This window comes from Cervus canadensis, chromosome 22, assembly GCF_019320065.1.
Source record: "Cervus canadensis isolate Bull #8, Minnesota chromosome 22, ASM1932006v1, whole genome shotgun sequence".
In the NCBI taxonomy this organism is placed as follows: domain Eukaryota; kingdom Metazoa; phylum Chordata; class Mammalia; order Artiodactyla; family Cervidae; genus Cervus; species Cervus canadensis.
In genome coordinates, this window is record NC_057407.1 from 6968320 (window position 1) to 6984898 (window position 16579).

A 16579-nucleotide genomic window follows, 5' to 3' on the forward strand; every position below is an offset into this window, starting at 1 on the left:
ATTATGGTTTATCACAGGATATTGAATCCCAGAGGTGAGTGACCCTCTAGATTTAAGGCAGACATGTGCAGGAAGGCAGGTCTTGCAAGGGGAAGGGGCAAGGAACGAGAGTGGCTATTCCGACTTTACAGACGTAGGCTGCTGTTTTTCTACAACTGACCCTACAGGGGATGAAGATGTAGTTGGGGAAAACGTCTGGGTTGGGGTATGCCCAGGACGAGAGATGTCTCCTGGTTGCTCTCGCATGGAAGAAGGGGTCAGGAGCATATGTGATTGCCATCCATGAGCAGAGAGGGAATGACCCTGAGTCTACTCATGTGGTCAGCCCTTTGGTGCAGAGGAAGCCTTGGGCAGGGCACTTTTGGGATCAAAAGCCTGGATTCAAGATCTAACTCAGGCTCTACCACCTAACTGCTCAATGAACATAAGCAAATTGTGTTCCCTCATCTGTGAAAATGGCTATAACAACCGAACTTAACTTATGGGACTATTGTGGAATTGACTGAACTAGTCCAAGTAAGGGCTTCCCCACTGGCTCAGTGGTAAAGAATCGGCCTGCCACTGCAGGAGACTCAAGAGATGCAGGTTCCATCCCTGGGTCAGGAAGATCCCCCAGAGGAGGAAATGGCAACCCACTGCAGTATTCTTGCCTGGAATATTCCATGGACAGAGGAGCCTGGCGGGTACATTCCAGGGGGTCACAAAGAGTCAAACAGGACTGAGCACAGCACATATACGTACACAGTTCAAGGAGCAAGCAGAGCTCTTGAAAGAAAGTGAAAGTAGCCTTCCGGGCTCCTCTGTCTGCGGAATTCTCCAGGCAAGAACATTGGAGTGGGTAGCTGTTCCCTTCTCCAGGGGATCTTCCCAACCTAGGGACTGAACCCAGATCTCTTGAATTGCAGGCAAATTCTTCACCATCTGAGCTACCAGGGAAGCCACTGCTCAAGTTACAGGTTTGAAGACTTACTTGATTTTTCCATGGGGACGATCAACAAAATAAATTACAAGTGGATCAAAGTACATGGAAAAAAGCAATACAAACAAACCAATTTGAAAAAAAATCATAAGGTAATTATTGAGTATATAAAAGTGAAAATTACTGGAGGTTCAAAAATAAAGGGCAAAGGAAAATGTAAATAAACTAAAAATGTTGCAATGTGTTTGACAGCTAAAGAATTAAAACCTTAATATATTTAAAAGTTCAACAAATCTATTAAGAAAATTAGTACATATATCAAGATAAAATATATACATCAAGTAATAAATATAAGCAAAAGGAAGTTCCATTTTTCAATTATGAAAATTGCAAAAAATAATGAAATTTATAATACTCATTAGCATTCAGGGAAACTGATGGTATTGATGGAAATGTGTATCTAGTTTTTTGGCAGGCAATGTGAAAGTATGTATCAGTCTTAAAAACATCCATGAAATGGACCTTAAAAATGTCTGTCTGATCATTCAACATCTAAAAAATTTTAAGACATATCAGAAATAATTCAACAGCATTATTTTTTAAAAAGTATTAAACTGACAACCCAAATTCCCAACAAAGAGGTTAATATTTAAAATATCTAGTTTTTTCATGGGCTATCTTCAAGGAATATTTAATGACCATAAGTCTCAGATGAAAGCTAAGGGAACAAAATGAGAACACAAAGACATTTGTTAATCTCAAATTTGGAAAAAATACTTGAGGTTTGACAGAAAACAACAAAATTCTGTAAAGCAATTTCCTTCAATTGAAAGGATTTGGAAAAAATACGTGTATAGGTTTATTTATATTAAAAAATATGGAAAAAAGTCCATAAGAAAAAATTATGACGCTGATTGTAATGAGAGATTATGACGTTAATATGATCTCGTGATGGGAATTTGGATTTTCTTTTTTAATTCCCAGTACCTTTCTGTATTTTACAAATGTCCTGTAATTTCTTCAGGAGGAAAAAACGTATTGGAGAGTTACTACTGATCGATTGAATGATTAGTGAATGGACAGTGTCAGATGTTACGTTTCAGGTTTCACTCTCCTTTCCAACACAGACCTTCCGTCCTTCTTAGGTCTTCCACTCAGGCACCAATAAAAGGAGCTGTAATAAATTAGATTCCCTGGGGTCTTGGTACTGTAAAAACACCCTCTGAAAGGACAGGGCTGCAGACCCCCGAACACTTCGCGGACCCCCAGCCAACGCGCGCAGTCGCATTGCAGCGTTCCCGCCTCCGCTGCAGCTTAGAGCTCGCTGGATCCCGGGAAACGGACTGCGCGGCTCCTCGCGTCGCCGCGGGGGTTTCTGCTCCACTGGAAATAGGGCCAGAACCCCTGCCTTAAATGCGCAGTTGTGTCATCCGCTAGCTAACCTCCGGCCACAGCACACCCCCTACCCACCACCATCCTAGCTGTGTTTTCCTAAATGTACCCCGTTTACAGAGTCTCCTCGTGTGTATCATTAATTACGGCACTTTGCAATTTACAAACCACCTGAGACAACTCCGGGTTCCAAACCCAGCTCAACAGATGACATTTCGGACAGAGCAGGCTTAAGGAAATCAACTCCGAATATCCACTGGAAGGACTGATGCTGAAGTTGCAATACTCTGGCCACCTGATGCGAATAGCCGCCTCACTGGAAAAGACTCTGATGCTGGGGAAGACTGAAGGCAAAAGGACAAGGGGCAGCAGAGGATGAGATAGCACCACTGAATCGATGGACATAAATTTGAACAAACTCAGGGAGAGAGCGGAGGACATAGGAGACCGGCCTGCTACAGTCCATAGGGTCGCCAAGAGTCGGACACGATTTAGCAACACAAGCCTTAAGATTCGAGACATTCACCCTTCTCACCAGTCCTTTCTAAGGACACCCTGTTAACATCAAGCCCAGACATGACAAAAAGTACACCCCGAGCCAGCCAGGAGTCGAACCTAGAATCTTCTGATCCGTAGTCAGACGCGTTATCCATTGCGCCACTGGCCCTGTACAAGCTAGGTTTGCACTGGAGCTCAGATCACGCCTTACGCACCTAACGACAGGCTCCACGACACTAGTGTTGTATTTCCGCCGCTGTGCGGGGCGCTGTGTGGTTCGGGTCTACAAGCTCCCAAGGCTCCGCCTCCCCCCAGCCAACGCACTCAGCCAATCCTCAGCCGCAACGTCACCGCGCTCGTCCTCGCCCTCCCACGGCGTCGCGTCGGAATGTGCGCCTGTGGCGCTCAGTGCGCGCGCACTAAGTTTGTCCACCGCCGCGTCCCGTTTTCTCCCTCAGCCTGGCGGGGCGGGGCGGTGGGAAGAGGCTGGGACCTGCGGCCGCTGTTGGAGGGTGACCGGTAGCGCCGGAGCCGAGGTGGCGGCGCGGGGCGGCGCGGTCGGAAACGGAGGAAGGAGGCTGTGGTGCAGGATGGCGGCCACGACCTACGAGCAGCTGAAGCTGTGAGTTCCGCGGGCCAGGGGCCGTTGTCCGAGGGGGCCTGCAGGGCAGCGAGGTGCGGTGGGGGGCAGGTGTCGGCCGCCGGCCGCGGGGAGGCTTCCTGAGTCCCCGCCCGGGGCGGCGGGCCGGGTGTGAGAGTCCCGCGCGCTCCCCGCCTTTCTGGCCAGGCGCGGCCGCCCCTGGGTCCCTGCCGGAGTCGCCACAGGCCCGGGAGCGACAGTCCCGCCAGCCTCTCTCCGCTGGACTCCGCCTCAGCGCCTGCGGCGGGGGCGCTGAGCTGCTCGCGGGGCCCGGCGTTAGCATGCAGCCCTCCGGGCGCCCTCCTTCCCATTTTATTTTTTTTTGCAGAGGTGGCGTCTAAATTTATCCTTACTGCTTAGGAGAGAAAAAGTTTTTTTTTTCTTGTTTCAGGGGCCCATGGTAGCATTTTAAAGGCACACACACGAGTGGATAAACCTGGTCTAGCTGGCCATTGAAACCTTCCCGACCAGTCTTTAGACTGCAGGAAAATTTTAAAAGTACAAGTCAGTACTCTTAAGGTCCTAAAAATGTCTACTTGGCTCTAAATGTTATCCCGCCCAAGCATAAAGCAGATTCCTAAGTCCGTGTTGACAGCCAGGGGCTACTGTCGAGAATTTTTGGCTCTGCAGATCGAGTTTTCGGTAAAGCCAAGCTCTCGAGGCTTTGAGAAAATAGGCTCTGGTTGTTAAGAGTTATGAATTAGGTGTTTGTAGGGTTTGAGGTTTGTCCTGGATTAAAAAGCAGTAACGTGTATTTCCCTTAGCCTTACCATCATCCCCTGCACTTTGCTTGTCTGTGAATAACTTTGTTCTACTCACTTTGTGTTTTAATATTTTATCTCTAGACTGAAAATCCAGTGATTGGTACCTCAGAATGTCTTGGGCAGCAGAAGCAAATGTAATTTTCCAGAAGCTTATCTATCCTTAAATAAGTTAAAATATTTTGGGACTTAGGCAGATATATCACATTTCCTCTACAGTGAAAGGAGGACAGAAAGATGTGGTTTGGACACTTCCTATGCTCACAGAATCAGGCTCACTTAACTTTCTGGAAGGTTCAGATAAAGGTTAAGGCTGCAGAATTGGAAGTGAGGTCATGTCCACATCAGATGTTTTGAGTAAAAGATGATTACTTCTTCCTCAGCTGCTCCCCGCCCCCCACCTTGCCACAGTCTCTTGACTCTAATTCCCTTGGAAAACCCCAGCTGCACACATTCTCTCCTGGTTCTCCTTTGCAAGGTGATCCTTGTTGGTTAATTGAGTCTAGCAAGCTGTCTTTGACTGTGGTGCTGGCCAGACTGGTGTCACGTGGGCCGTGCTGGCTAATTAGGTTATTGTTGCCTACCTGATAGTCGCTGAAGGGTTTACTGTGACCCTACACCAGGTGTCAATTGTGTTGAAGCAGTTTGGAGCCTTGGCTTTATTGCAGCTCAGCATTAGGTTATGAAATGCGATTGAATTTTCCTGTGGCCAAGATTGAATGGGATGGAGAACTTGAGAGTTAGAGCGATAACTGTCTAGGAGGCACTGAAATGCATCAGTCCCCAGACCTTAAAAAAAATGCCGGGGTGGGGGGTGGGGCTCTATATCCATAAAAGAGAAAGGAAATTTGGCACTTACATGGTGAGGCTGATGCTTTTGTATTGATTTTTGTGAGAAATGGAAACTATAAATGTTTGGTGAAAAAGCAAATCTGGGGTTATATGAAAGTCATGCTCCAGTTTGTCACTGCTTAACTTTTTCTGCCTGCAAAAATAGTTCTAAGTGCTTCTGTAAATGAAGATACAACTTTTTTTTTTTTTTTGAAAGATACAACTTTGTTTTTCTTTGTCAAGGAGCGTGTGTGTGTTGGAGTCTGCTCTTATTTCTTCTGTTTGGCCCTTACTGCTCTGAGGCGTGATTTTAAAATGTGGCCTCTGACCTGAGGTGTTTTTTTTTTTTTTTTGATGCATTGGAGGTAGAAGTGGTTTCTGTCCCACAAAAGAATTAGTGGGACACAATGGTCATTTTCTAAAGTGCCTAGAGATGTGTTTTAAGAGATCTGTACAAGAGATAATATGATTATTTTATAATGAAAATATTATTACTGGGTTTATTTAAATATTGAAGTGCTTGGGATTTTAACAATTTGCTTTTTGTTATGCCGAACATTTTTTTTCCAGCCCGTCTCTGTCATATGATGTTCACCTTCCTAATGCCTGCATTTCATCCTCTGCTCTCCTGCTTACAGTCTCCAGTTCCACTTTATTGACCCATAGGATTAAGTCCACATTTCTTAGCCACCTGTATTCTTGCCTCTTCACAGTTTGTCCCCTAACCTTATTTCCCATAACTGCTCAATGCCTTTTGTTTGTTTCTCATTTCACCAGATTTGGCCACCCTCTTTTTACTTCCAGGTTGGTCTTATTTTGATCTTCGTATCCAGAAGGTCTTCCTCTCTCCCATCTGTACATGCTGATCACATCTGTGGTAGAGCTGAGGGAGTGCAAGCTTTTTTAGTTGCAACAGACTTATATTCCCTTGCTGCTTTGTGTCCTGACCCTGTTACTTACTCTCCCTGAAATGGGATTTAATCTGTAAAACGGGAAGGTTTCTACTTCACAGTATCATTATTATAAGGGATGACAGAGTATAGACACAATCAGCGTACTTAACAGATAACTCCTGTTCTCTGTGAAGCTTTCCCCCCATGTCTGTCTCTTCACTGAGCTCCTATAACAGTCGGCTCTCACAAGGACTAGACCCCAGATGTCCATGTGGGTTTGCACGTCCTGTCTCTTAGGATTCATTAACAGTGCACTTAGGATCTAATGGACAGGAGGACTGAAAGTTAGAATGATTGATCCATAGCCTTGTTTGAAGCACCCACTTTGGCGCCTAGAAATGATGAAATCATTACGTATACTTTGTTTCTCCAACCGAGTTACAAGTATGTAGAACATATTAGAAACATCTTAATGTTGATTTCTTCTCTAGTCCTCCTCAGTACCTAGCATAAAGCCTGGTGCGTGGCAGGTCCTCAGTGGAGCACCTGAGTAAATGAAAAGAACTTCCTTGTACTAGCACTTTAAAAAGATCAGTCTGGGGTGATCTGGAGTATATGATGTAGCAGCAGCAACTTAAGTCATTTCTTGGATGGTGTTATCTTTCCAGTGCCTCTGTGAGGTCTAGGTTGATGTGTATTCTCTGTCATCGTGGAAGACAGGGAGGTCATTGCCCTTGGCCCCACAGTTGGGTCACACAGCCAGACAGAACTGGCCATGCGACGCAGCAGGTCCAGAGTCCACTGATTTCCATTACACTGTGGTGTTCCTTGTACATTACCTTTTCTTCTCTTATCTCAGTTCGCTCTCATCTTAGTCCTGGGTGGTGTGGAAATGAGTTACTTATGATTGAAAATAATGGACATGTTCAATTTTAATTTGAACATGTAGAAAACAATAGTGATTTGTTGGGAATTTGAAATTTATACAACTTTAACATCCAGGCAGTTCTGAGGATCCTATTTCATTTAAATCATTTATGTAAGCTTGATGTCAAACAATGACAAATTTGAAATTACAAGACAGTTAACAACAGAAATCCATTATTGGAAACATTGCAAGGTGTTTTTTCCTGTTAAAATGTCAGGTGAAAAATGTGTAAGGCAGGAAATCTAGAAAGTGAATCAGGCTGCAGCTTATATCTAAAGAAACACTGTTTCCTCAGTTAAGAAGTGGCTTTTCTTTTTAAAAAAGAATTGTCATAGCTATGAGGTCAACCAGGGCGGAGGCGCTAGAACCCTGGGAACAGATGTGGACTGGGCTAGTCTGTGATGAAGGCATATGTAGTCTATCCAGTACAGTGAGCATTCAGATTTTTCACACATCTCTCTTCCTGACTGCTTTCATCCAATTCTACCTCCCCCTGCCTGGCCTCCGATAACCACAAATCTGATCTCTTTTTTATGAGTTTGTTTTTGAAGTGTAATTGACCTACAACACTATGTTAGTTTCTGGTACGCAACATAATGATTTGGTATTTCTGTGCTTTTCATAGTGTATAAGTCTGGTTATGCTATTTCATCATACAAAGATGTTAATCACTACTGACTGTATTTCCCACGTGGTACACTTCGTACCCTTGACTCATTTATTTTCTTACTAGAAGTTTGTACCTGTTCATCTCCCTCACGTATTCCTTTCCTCCCCCTAATTCCCTCTACTCTTGCAACCCTCCCCCCCCCCCACCCCGTTCTCTGTATCTGGTTCTGCTTCTGTTCCATTAGGTTTGTTCATTTGCTTTGTCTTTTAGATTCTACATACAGTTGAAGTCATACAGATTTTGCCTTTCTCTTTCTGACTCATTTCACTTACCATAATACCCTTTTAGTTCATTGGTTGTTAAAATGGCAAGATTTCATTCTTTTGTTATGGCTGAGTAATATTCCATTGTGTATATATATAAAACACATCATCTTTATCTGTTTCTCTATTGATGAGTACTTGGATTGTTTCCATATCTTGGCTTTTGTAAATAATGTTGCACTGAACGTAGGAGTGCATTTATCTTTTCTAATTACCACTTTTGTTTTCTTCAGTTAAATACCCAGGGATGGAATTGCTGGATCATATGGTAGTTCTGTTTTTAATTTTTTGAGGAGCCTGCTTTCTTTCTTTCATAGTGACGGCACTAGTTTATCACCAGCGCACAGGGTTCCGTTTCCTCCACGTTCCCGCCAGTACTTGTTCTTTGTTGTCTTTTTGATAATAGCCATCTGACAAATGAGAGACGGTATCTCATTGTGGTTTTGATTGGCATTTCCTTCATGATTAGTGATGTTGAGCGCCTCTTCATGTGCATATTGGCCATCTGAATATCTTCTTGGAAAGATGTCTATTCGGATCCTCTGCCCGTTTTTTAATCAGATTGTTCGTTTCTTTTCTCTTGAGTTGTTAGAGTTCTTTATATCATATGTATCATTTGCATATAACTTCTCCCATTCAGTAGGCTACCTCTTGTTCATAGTTTCCTTCACTGTGCAAAAGCTTTTTAGTTTGATGTAGTTACATTTGTTTATTTTTGACTTTGTTTCCTTTGCCTGAGGAGACATAGCAAAAAAAAAAAAAAATATTACTGAGATGGATGTCAGAAAGGATTCTGCGTGTGTTTTCTTCTAGAAATTTATTATCTTCAGATCTTACATTTAAATCTTTAATCCACTTTGAATTAACTTTTGTGCATGGTGTGAGAGAACAGTTTAGCTCTTTTACATGTAGCTGTCCACAGTTTTCCCAACACACTGTCCTGGAGAATGTTCCTTGTGCACTTGGAAGAAGTCCTGTGTGTGTCTGTGTGCGTGCGTGTGTATCTGTTATAGATTTTTGGTTTGTGGTTACTGCGAGGTTTACGTGTAGAAGTCTCTGTCAGTCATCATTTTAAGCTGCTGATCTCTTAAATGAAAAGCATTTTAACCAGCCTGCACTTTTACTCCTCTCCTCCCCGCCCCCAGCCCAGCGTGTTTTCTCATTTGACATCGTCCTTGACACCTTTTTGTTCTGCGTATCCCTTCACTACTCCTCCGGGATGGAGGTGATTTTGCTGGCTGTACCCACCGGCTGCAGAGCCGGTGTTGCCCCGCTGGTGGGCAGAGCTCCGACTCAGAATGAGCGGCTGGGTTCTGATACGGCAGGCTGTGGGGCTGTAGTGGTCCCGGGCTGTTGTCTGCCCACCGGACTGTGGAGCTGGGACCTAGGGGGCCCCCGGGGGGGTGCCTACTCACTAGTGGGTGAGGCTGGTCCTGGGGCCGGTGCCAGCCCACTCGTGGGTGGGGCTGGGTCTATGCCGCTGGCTGCAGGGCCTTGGGGATCCTGGGGCTAGTCCCGGGACCCTGGTGTCTAGGGCTGATCCCGGGCCCTTCGGTGCACAGGGCTGGGTCGTGGGGCAGCTGTGGACTCGGGCATTAAGACAGCATGTCTGCTGGTGGGTAGGTGGGCTGTGTCTCTGCCCGGCCAGTTGCTTGGCCTGAGGTGCCCCAGTACTGACGCTTGTGGGGTCAGGCCAGGCTAGACAGCTAGTGGGGCGAGGTCCTTGTGCTCATGAGCTAAGAGGATGCCAGAGTGGCACTTCCCAGTGACCTCGTGATAGAGTGAAAGATGTCTGCCACCATCCTGCTCCCTAGGGTGAGCCCGACCCAGGCTCCTTTCAAACGATTGCTTCTGTCCTGCGTCCTGGAGCATGAGAGTCTGTGTGCACCCTTTAAAAGTGAAATCTGTTTCTCACAACCCTCTGGCCCACTGGCCTTCAAAGTGAAATGCTGCTCGGACTGAGCTTCCCAGGGGAGGAGCACCCAGCTGGAGCGCCCACTCCATGTGGGGTGGAGCCCTGGTGCCTCGGGGGGCCTCTGCAGTGGGGTTTCCCTCCCTCTGGGGGCTCACCTGCCCGGTGGTGTGGGTCTCGGCTGCGCTGCGCCTCCTCCCCTCCTGCCGGTCTTGGGTTCCTCTGTGTCTCTAGGTGGAGAGGCTCTCTTCTGCTGGTCTTGCCGTGTGTCCCATCGGTAGTTGCTCCGTAAATGTGATGTTGCTGTGCCTGTGGGAGGAGGCGGGCTCACAGTCTTCCTACCTTTGCCGTCTTGGCCACGCATCTCCATGGGCCTAACGGCCCTTTATTTTTAAAACCTAATGGGTTTTGAAGTCCATGGTCTCTGGGATCAAGAAGAGAGAGTGCAAGCTTGTGCCTGTTTTGGTGTGTCTTCCAAAAACTGTGTCATCTTAACAGAAGCCAGAACTCTGGGTTGATGTCAAATCCCCTGTCTTGAAAGACACCAGGTAGTATTCCTGTTGAGTTAAAGAGAATTGTTGATACCTACTGGATTCTTATGACCTCACCAATATATTTTAGTATGTGATATTACCTTGAACTTTAGAGATTTGATTATCAACAGTATAGTTAATGATCAAATAATCTTCTCACAGGGAATTTCTTTAACTTCTAAAATCTACCTTGTAAGATAAGTAATTTGAGAGTTTTGCTGAAGTGAAAACTATCACATCAGTTGAGGGCCATTTTTTTTTCCTTTTGCACCAGGAAGAAAATTTTACACACACACACACTTGCAAACCAGAGAATCAATCTTTATTTTTATCTTAGGGTTTTTTTTGCCACAGAGAGGGGCAGGTGGGATCTTAAGTTCTCAAACCAGGGATGGAATCCATGCCCCCTGCATTGGGAACGGGGAGTCTTAACCACTAGACCACAGGGGAAGTCCCTTGCCTACATATTTGTTCATCACTGAGTCTCCTTAGTTTCTGTGTACTTAATCCATTGAGAACCTGGTGTAGCCTGTTGACTGGTTAATATTGGAAAAACTCCAGGCAGAACTTGGCTTTAGTGATACTTTGTAGAGCTTCTAATCAGAGAAAACCCAATTCCTCTTTCTCCTCTTATTGGTTACAGTGTAACTGCAGAAGAGCTTCCCAGGTAGCACTAGGGGTAAAGAACCCGCCTGCCGGTGCAGGAGACATAAGAGAAGTGGGTTCGATCCCTGGGTTGGGAAGAACCCCTGGAGGAGGACATGGCAACCCACTCCAGTATTCTTGCCTGGGAAATCCCATGGATGGAGGAGCCTGGCTGGTTATAGTCCATGGGATCGCAAAGAATCTGACAGGATTGAGGGACTAAACAAGATGGGAGTTGGAATGGTATCTGCTGTCATGATTAGTTGGCTTCTGAGCTGTTACTTGTAGTTACTCTTCTTAGAAATGTTGATTAGGTAGCAGTCACTGTTCATATCTTCATTTTTCCAATTTGTAAACGGTTTTCAATAACATTGATCAGAGCAGCCTGCTGGCAGCACCAGTAGTAACTTAGATCCAGCAAAGGTCCCAGAGCCCTTGGGCTAGATGGAACTCTTTTTCACCTTGATCCACAGTTACTCTTATTTTTGTTTTTGTTCTTTTAACACCTTTTCAAACTTAATTTTCATTGTAATCTAATACAAGTGTACGGTTTAAAATGAAACAGTACGCGAAGCTTATTATAAAAGCACTCTTCTGCACTCCCAAGTCCCACTGTCCCAGAGGTCTGCTTTTATGTTTTAGGCAGTCTCCTCTGATTTTTTCCTCTGCCCTTGTAAACTACATGCTTATAGTGCCAGTTCCTGATTTTTTTCAGTTTCAGTCATATGATGACTTTCTGCTTCAGAAAATAGGAATTTAGTTTTTGTACCTCTCTTTCTCTCCTCTCAATGTAGTAAGTTTAAGAGATCCAGTGTTCACATTGTTATGGTTGCATAGGATTGACTCAAAGGACATCAACAGTATATTGTAATATTACATTTCCGTATAAAAATGCTTTGTTTTTCCTTGAATTAAAAAGTGTCTTTTTGATGGGCATGTACACACTGCTATATTTAAAATGGATAACTAACAAAGACGCACTGCATGGCAGGTGGAACTCTGCTCAATGTTATGTGGCATCCTGGAAGGGAGAGGGGTTCGGGGGAGAATGTATCCACCTATGTGTACGGCTGCTTACCTGAAACTACCACAGCATTGTTGGTTAATGGGCTCGACCCCGGTACAAAACAAGCTTTTTTTTTTTAAAAAAAAGTGCCTGTATTTTATTTGCTTGGCTTTTCTTTATGTCCTTATTGCTAATAAATCTTCAGTCTCTGGGACAGCAATAAAACTCCTCTCAGATAAGTCAGGTAGCTGTCGATTCATTTCCTTCTCAGTCTCGCCTCCAGGAGCCGTGTCCTCTGTGCTTTAATCTGACTGGCTGTTCCTTAGGCCTGTTGTATAAGCTGTTGTCCTGGACCCTCCCTTTACCATCGTCACGACAATTTCTTTTACCTCTCTCCTGCTTTGGCTTCTGACTATGTTGATTTACTCCATTTTGATGAAAGAACTTTTCCTTCTTTCTCAGAAAGAGTGAAAGAGAAGTATCTTTCAGATATTGCACATCTGCAAATGTTTTCATTTTGTCCTCAGGTACATTTGTATGATACTGTGGCTAAGTATAGAATTCTCAGCTAGGATTTTATTATCCTTTAGAATTAAAGACCTTGCTGTGGAATAGTCCACGGTGTGATGCTGTTGAGTAATCCAGTAGTTTGACTGTTGAATATTTCAGTACTTCTTTCTCTTACTTTTTTGGCTTTTTTTTTTTCCCCTAGAAACTTTAGGATTGTATCTTGTGGTGTTTTGAAGTTTTACGCTTAATGTGCCTGTGTGTGTGTGTGTGTGTGTGTGTGTGTGTGTGTATGTGTGTGTATGCGCGCGTGCGTGTGTGCGTGCGCGCGCTTTCCATGTTTATTTGGTGGGCCTTTTACATCTGGAAACTTGTCCTTTGGTTTGAGGTTTCTTTGCATTATTTCTTTGATAGATTTCTTTTTTTCTTGTCTGCTGTCCTGAAATTCCTGCTCAGTGGATGTTGAGCGTCCTGGATTGTACCCCTCTCATCCTCTCCCCATTCTTCCTTTCTGTGCTCTCCTATTATGCAGCTCTTTTTTTTTCTTAATATATACATTTTATTGAAGTATCGTTTACTTAAAATGTTTCCAGTGTGCAGCAAGGTGATTCAGTTATACACATATATTATTTTTGAAATTATTTTCCATTATAGGTTGTAACAGAATATCAACTATAGTTCCTTGTGCTATATGTAAACTTTCGTTGCTTGTTACATATCTATTTTTTTATTAGAAATCTAGCATTCTATTCATACTATGTCAAACAAGTGTTATCAAAAGGTTATAAATTTTTTAATTAGGCAAAAATTCATAAGTTTTCTAATATATATTATACATACTGTTTATATGTGTACAGAAGTTTTTCTACTGTGCTTGATAAAGGCTTGAGAAAGAACTTGAAAAAAAAAAGAGATGGAGAAATTGGAGAATAAAATAAATGAAATGGGAGTACTGAATATGAAATAGAAAAAGTGAAACAAACTAGATCATTTAAAAGTAAGCTAGATCTTTAAACATAAAAGATTACCATATAGTCCAGTTGTTTTTAAACATGACTGCTCATTAGAAACATATCTGGATCTCTGGAGGAAAAAAACAATACCTGGGCATTTGTATTTTTCAAAAAATTTCAAGACAATTCTGATACGCACCTGGATTTTGAAAAGTGACTGCAGTTTTTTCTACTGTAGTTTTGGTGATACAGAGTTCTGTTATTTTTCTGTTGACCAAACCTGAGGCAGTGGTATTGAGTGAGTAATAGTTACATAATCACAATAGTGAAAGATGTTTGTCAGTTTTCACAATCAATAGCCAGACAAAAAATAAAAGTTAATTACAGTTGCAAGCCATAATGGCAACATAATTAAACAGTATAAAATAATTATGTACAATTTGGAGGGTCAAGCAGAGTAGTGTGGTAAGTGAAAGTACACACTTGCACGTTTTCATCCACCCAGTCAATGTCTTCTGGTTGGTGCATTTAATACATTTACATTTAAGGTAATTATCGGTGTGTAAGATCTTATTACTATTTCTTAATTGTTGTGGGTTTATTTTCTGTAGGCCTTTTCCTTCTCTTGTATTTCCTGCCTAGAGAAGTTCCTATAGCATTTGTTGGAAAGCTGGATTGGTGGTGCTAAATTCTCTTAACTTCGGCTTGTCTGGAAAGCTTTTGATTTCTCCGTCCACTCTGAAGGAGAGTCTTGCTGGGTAGAGTATTCTTGGTTGTAGATTCCTCCCTTTCATCACTTTAAACGTATGGTGCCAGTCCCTTCTGGCTTGTACCGTTTCTGTTGAGAAATCAGCGGATAGCCTGATGGGAGTTCCTTATATGTTATTTTTCCCTTGATGCTTTTAATATTTTGTCTGTCTTTAACTTTTGTCAGTTTCATTACTGTGTGTCTTAGTGTGTTCTTCCTTGGGTTTATCCTGCCTGGGACTCTGTGCTCAGGTCCTTCCTCTCTCTCTCTCCTTCTGGGACCCCTGTAATGCTACTGTTGGTGTGTTTGATGTTGTTCTAGAGGTCTGTTAGGCTGTCTTCATTTCTTTTCATTCTTTTCTCTGTGTTCTCTTCTGTGGCAGTGATTTCCACCGTTCTGTCCTCCAGGCCATTTATCTGTTCTTCTGCCTCAAATATTCTGCTACTGATTCCTTCTAATGTATTTATTATTCATCTCTGTTTATTTGTTTTGTTCTTGGGAACTTCCCTGGTGGCTCAGACGGTAAAGCGTCTGCCCACAATGCGGGAGACCTGGGTTCAATCCCTGGGTCAGGAAGATCCCCTGGAGAAGGAAATGGCAACCCACTCCAGTACTCTTGCCTGGAAAATCCCATGGATGGAGGAGTCTGGTAGGCTACAGTCCATGGGGTCACCAAGAGTCAGACACGACTGAGCGACTTCACTCACTTTAGTTCTTATATGTCTTTGGTAAACATTTCTTGAATCTTCTTCATTGTTTTTCTTAGATCCTGGATCATCTTCACTATCATTACTCTGACTTCTTTTTCTGAAAGGTTTCCTATCTCTACTTCATTTAGTTGTTTTTCTGGGGTTTTATATTGTCCCTTCCTCTGAGACATAACTTTGCTTTTCATCCTGATTAACTTTCTGTAATATGTTTTTTCTTTGAACCACTGTGGGATCATGGCTCTTCTTGCTTCTTCTGTCTGTCCCCTGATGGAGGAAGCTAAGAGGCTTGTGTAAGATTCCAGATGGGAGGGACTGGTGGTGGGAAAAACTGGGTCTTGCTCTGGAGGGCAGGGCCTTGCTCAGTAAAGCTTTAATCCAATTATCTGCTGATGGGTGGGGTTGCGCTCCTCCCTGTTAGTTGTTTGGCCTGAGGTGACCCAGCCCTGGGGTCTGCAGAATTTCTGGTAGGTTTTATGGTGACTTCCAGGAGGGTCTACACTGAGGGGGACCTTCCTGGCCTGCTGTGCCCCCCTCCCTGTGGCGAGCCCCTGCTGACCCACGCCTCCACAGGAGACCCTCCAACACCAGCAGGAGGCTTTGGTTCAGTCTCCTGTGGGGTCACTGCTCCTTTCCTCAGGTGTTGATGTGCCCAGGATTTTGTTGGTCCCCTCCAAGACTGGAGTCTCTGTTCCCCCAGTCCTGTGGAAGTCCTGTAATCCAATCCTGCTGACCGTCATGGCCAGATTCCCTGGGGATTCCTGGTCCCTTTGTCCGATCTCCAGACTGGGAAGCCCAGCGGATTCCAAGCCTTCACAGCGGGGGGAGAATGTCTTTGGTCTTCTTTTTCTCCAGTTTGTGGGTCAGCCATGTGATGGGTATGGGATTTGATTTGATTGTGATTATGCCCCTCCTACCGTCTTTGCTGCAGCTTCTTTGTCCTTGGACACGGGATCTCTTTTTTTGGTGGGTTCCAGCGTCCTGTAGAGGGCTGTTCAATAGCTGGTTGCCGCTTTGGTGTTCTCGCAGGGGGAGATGAGCGCAGGTCCTTTTCCTCCGCCATCTCGAACCGGAAGTCCAGAGCCTGTACCCGGCTCTTATCTTTTATTTCTGTTCTCAAGGAGAGTTTTTCAGTTTTGTTTTTTATTCTTTTTAACATTACATCTTCATGAGATACTTATTTTATAACTGGAAGTTAGTACCCTTTGACCCCCTTCCTCCATGTTGCTCACCCTCCTCTCCCAGCCTTTGTAAACCACCAGGCTGTTCTCTGCGTCTGTGAGCTCAGGGTTTTTTTTCCCTCCTGATTCCTCATTTGAGTGAGACCATATGGTATTTGTCTTTTGTAAAAAACATAAACGTGTGTATCTCTTCTTTTTTAAGTTCCTCTCCCGTCTAGGTTGTTACATGATATTGAGCAGGGATCCCTGTGCTATACAGTAGATCGTCCATTTTTTTTTTTTTTTTTTTAGATCGTCCATTTTTTAAAGATAATTTTTATTGCGTTCAGGAGTTTTTCAGTGTTGTGTTAGTTTCTCCTGTACAGTTTAGCACGTGGCTATATCAGTGGCTATTCCAACCAATAGTGCAAGAGGGTTCCCCCTCTCCAGCATTTATTCTTTGTAGATTCTTTTTGATAATGGCCGTTCTGAATGGTGTGAGGTAATATCTCACTGTAGTTTTTGCCATTTCTCTAAAATTAATGATGTTAAGCATCTTTTCATGTGTTTGTTAGCCATCTCTATGTGTTCTTTGGAGAAGTGTTTATTTAGA

General features: G+C 43.8%; 1 protein-coding gene and 1 non-coding gene across 2 annotated transcripts in view; one reads left to right on the top strand and one right to left on the bottom strand.

Moving 5' to 3' along the window:
- Positions 1-2905: 2905 nt before the first annotated feature.
- TRNAR-ACG lies at positions 2906-2978 on the bottom strand. The gene has a single exon. It is a non-coding gene; the product is annotated as a tRNA-Arg (tRNA).
- A 286-nt stretch (positions 2979-3264) lies between these two features.
- The window catches only part of SACM1L (SAC1 like phosphatidylinositide phosphatase), a 66996-nt gene continuing 53681 nt past the window's right edge, over positions 3265-16579 (top strand). Inside the window, exon 1 of the mRNA XM_043442197.1 lies at positions 3265-3431. Within this exon, the coding sequence (XP_043298132.1) occupies positions 3400-3431 (32 nt within the window). The 5' untranslated portion in view covers positions 3265-3399. The remainder of the gene's footprint in view (positions 3432-16579) is intronic.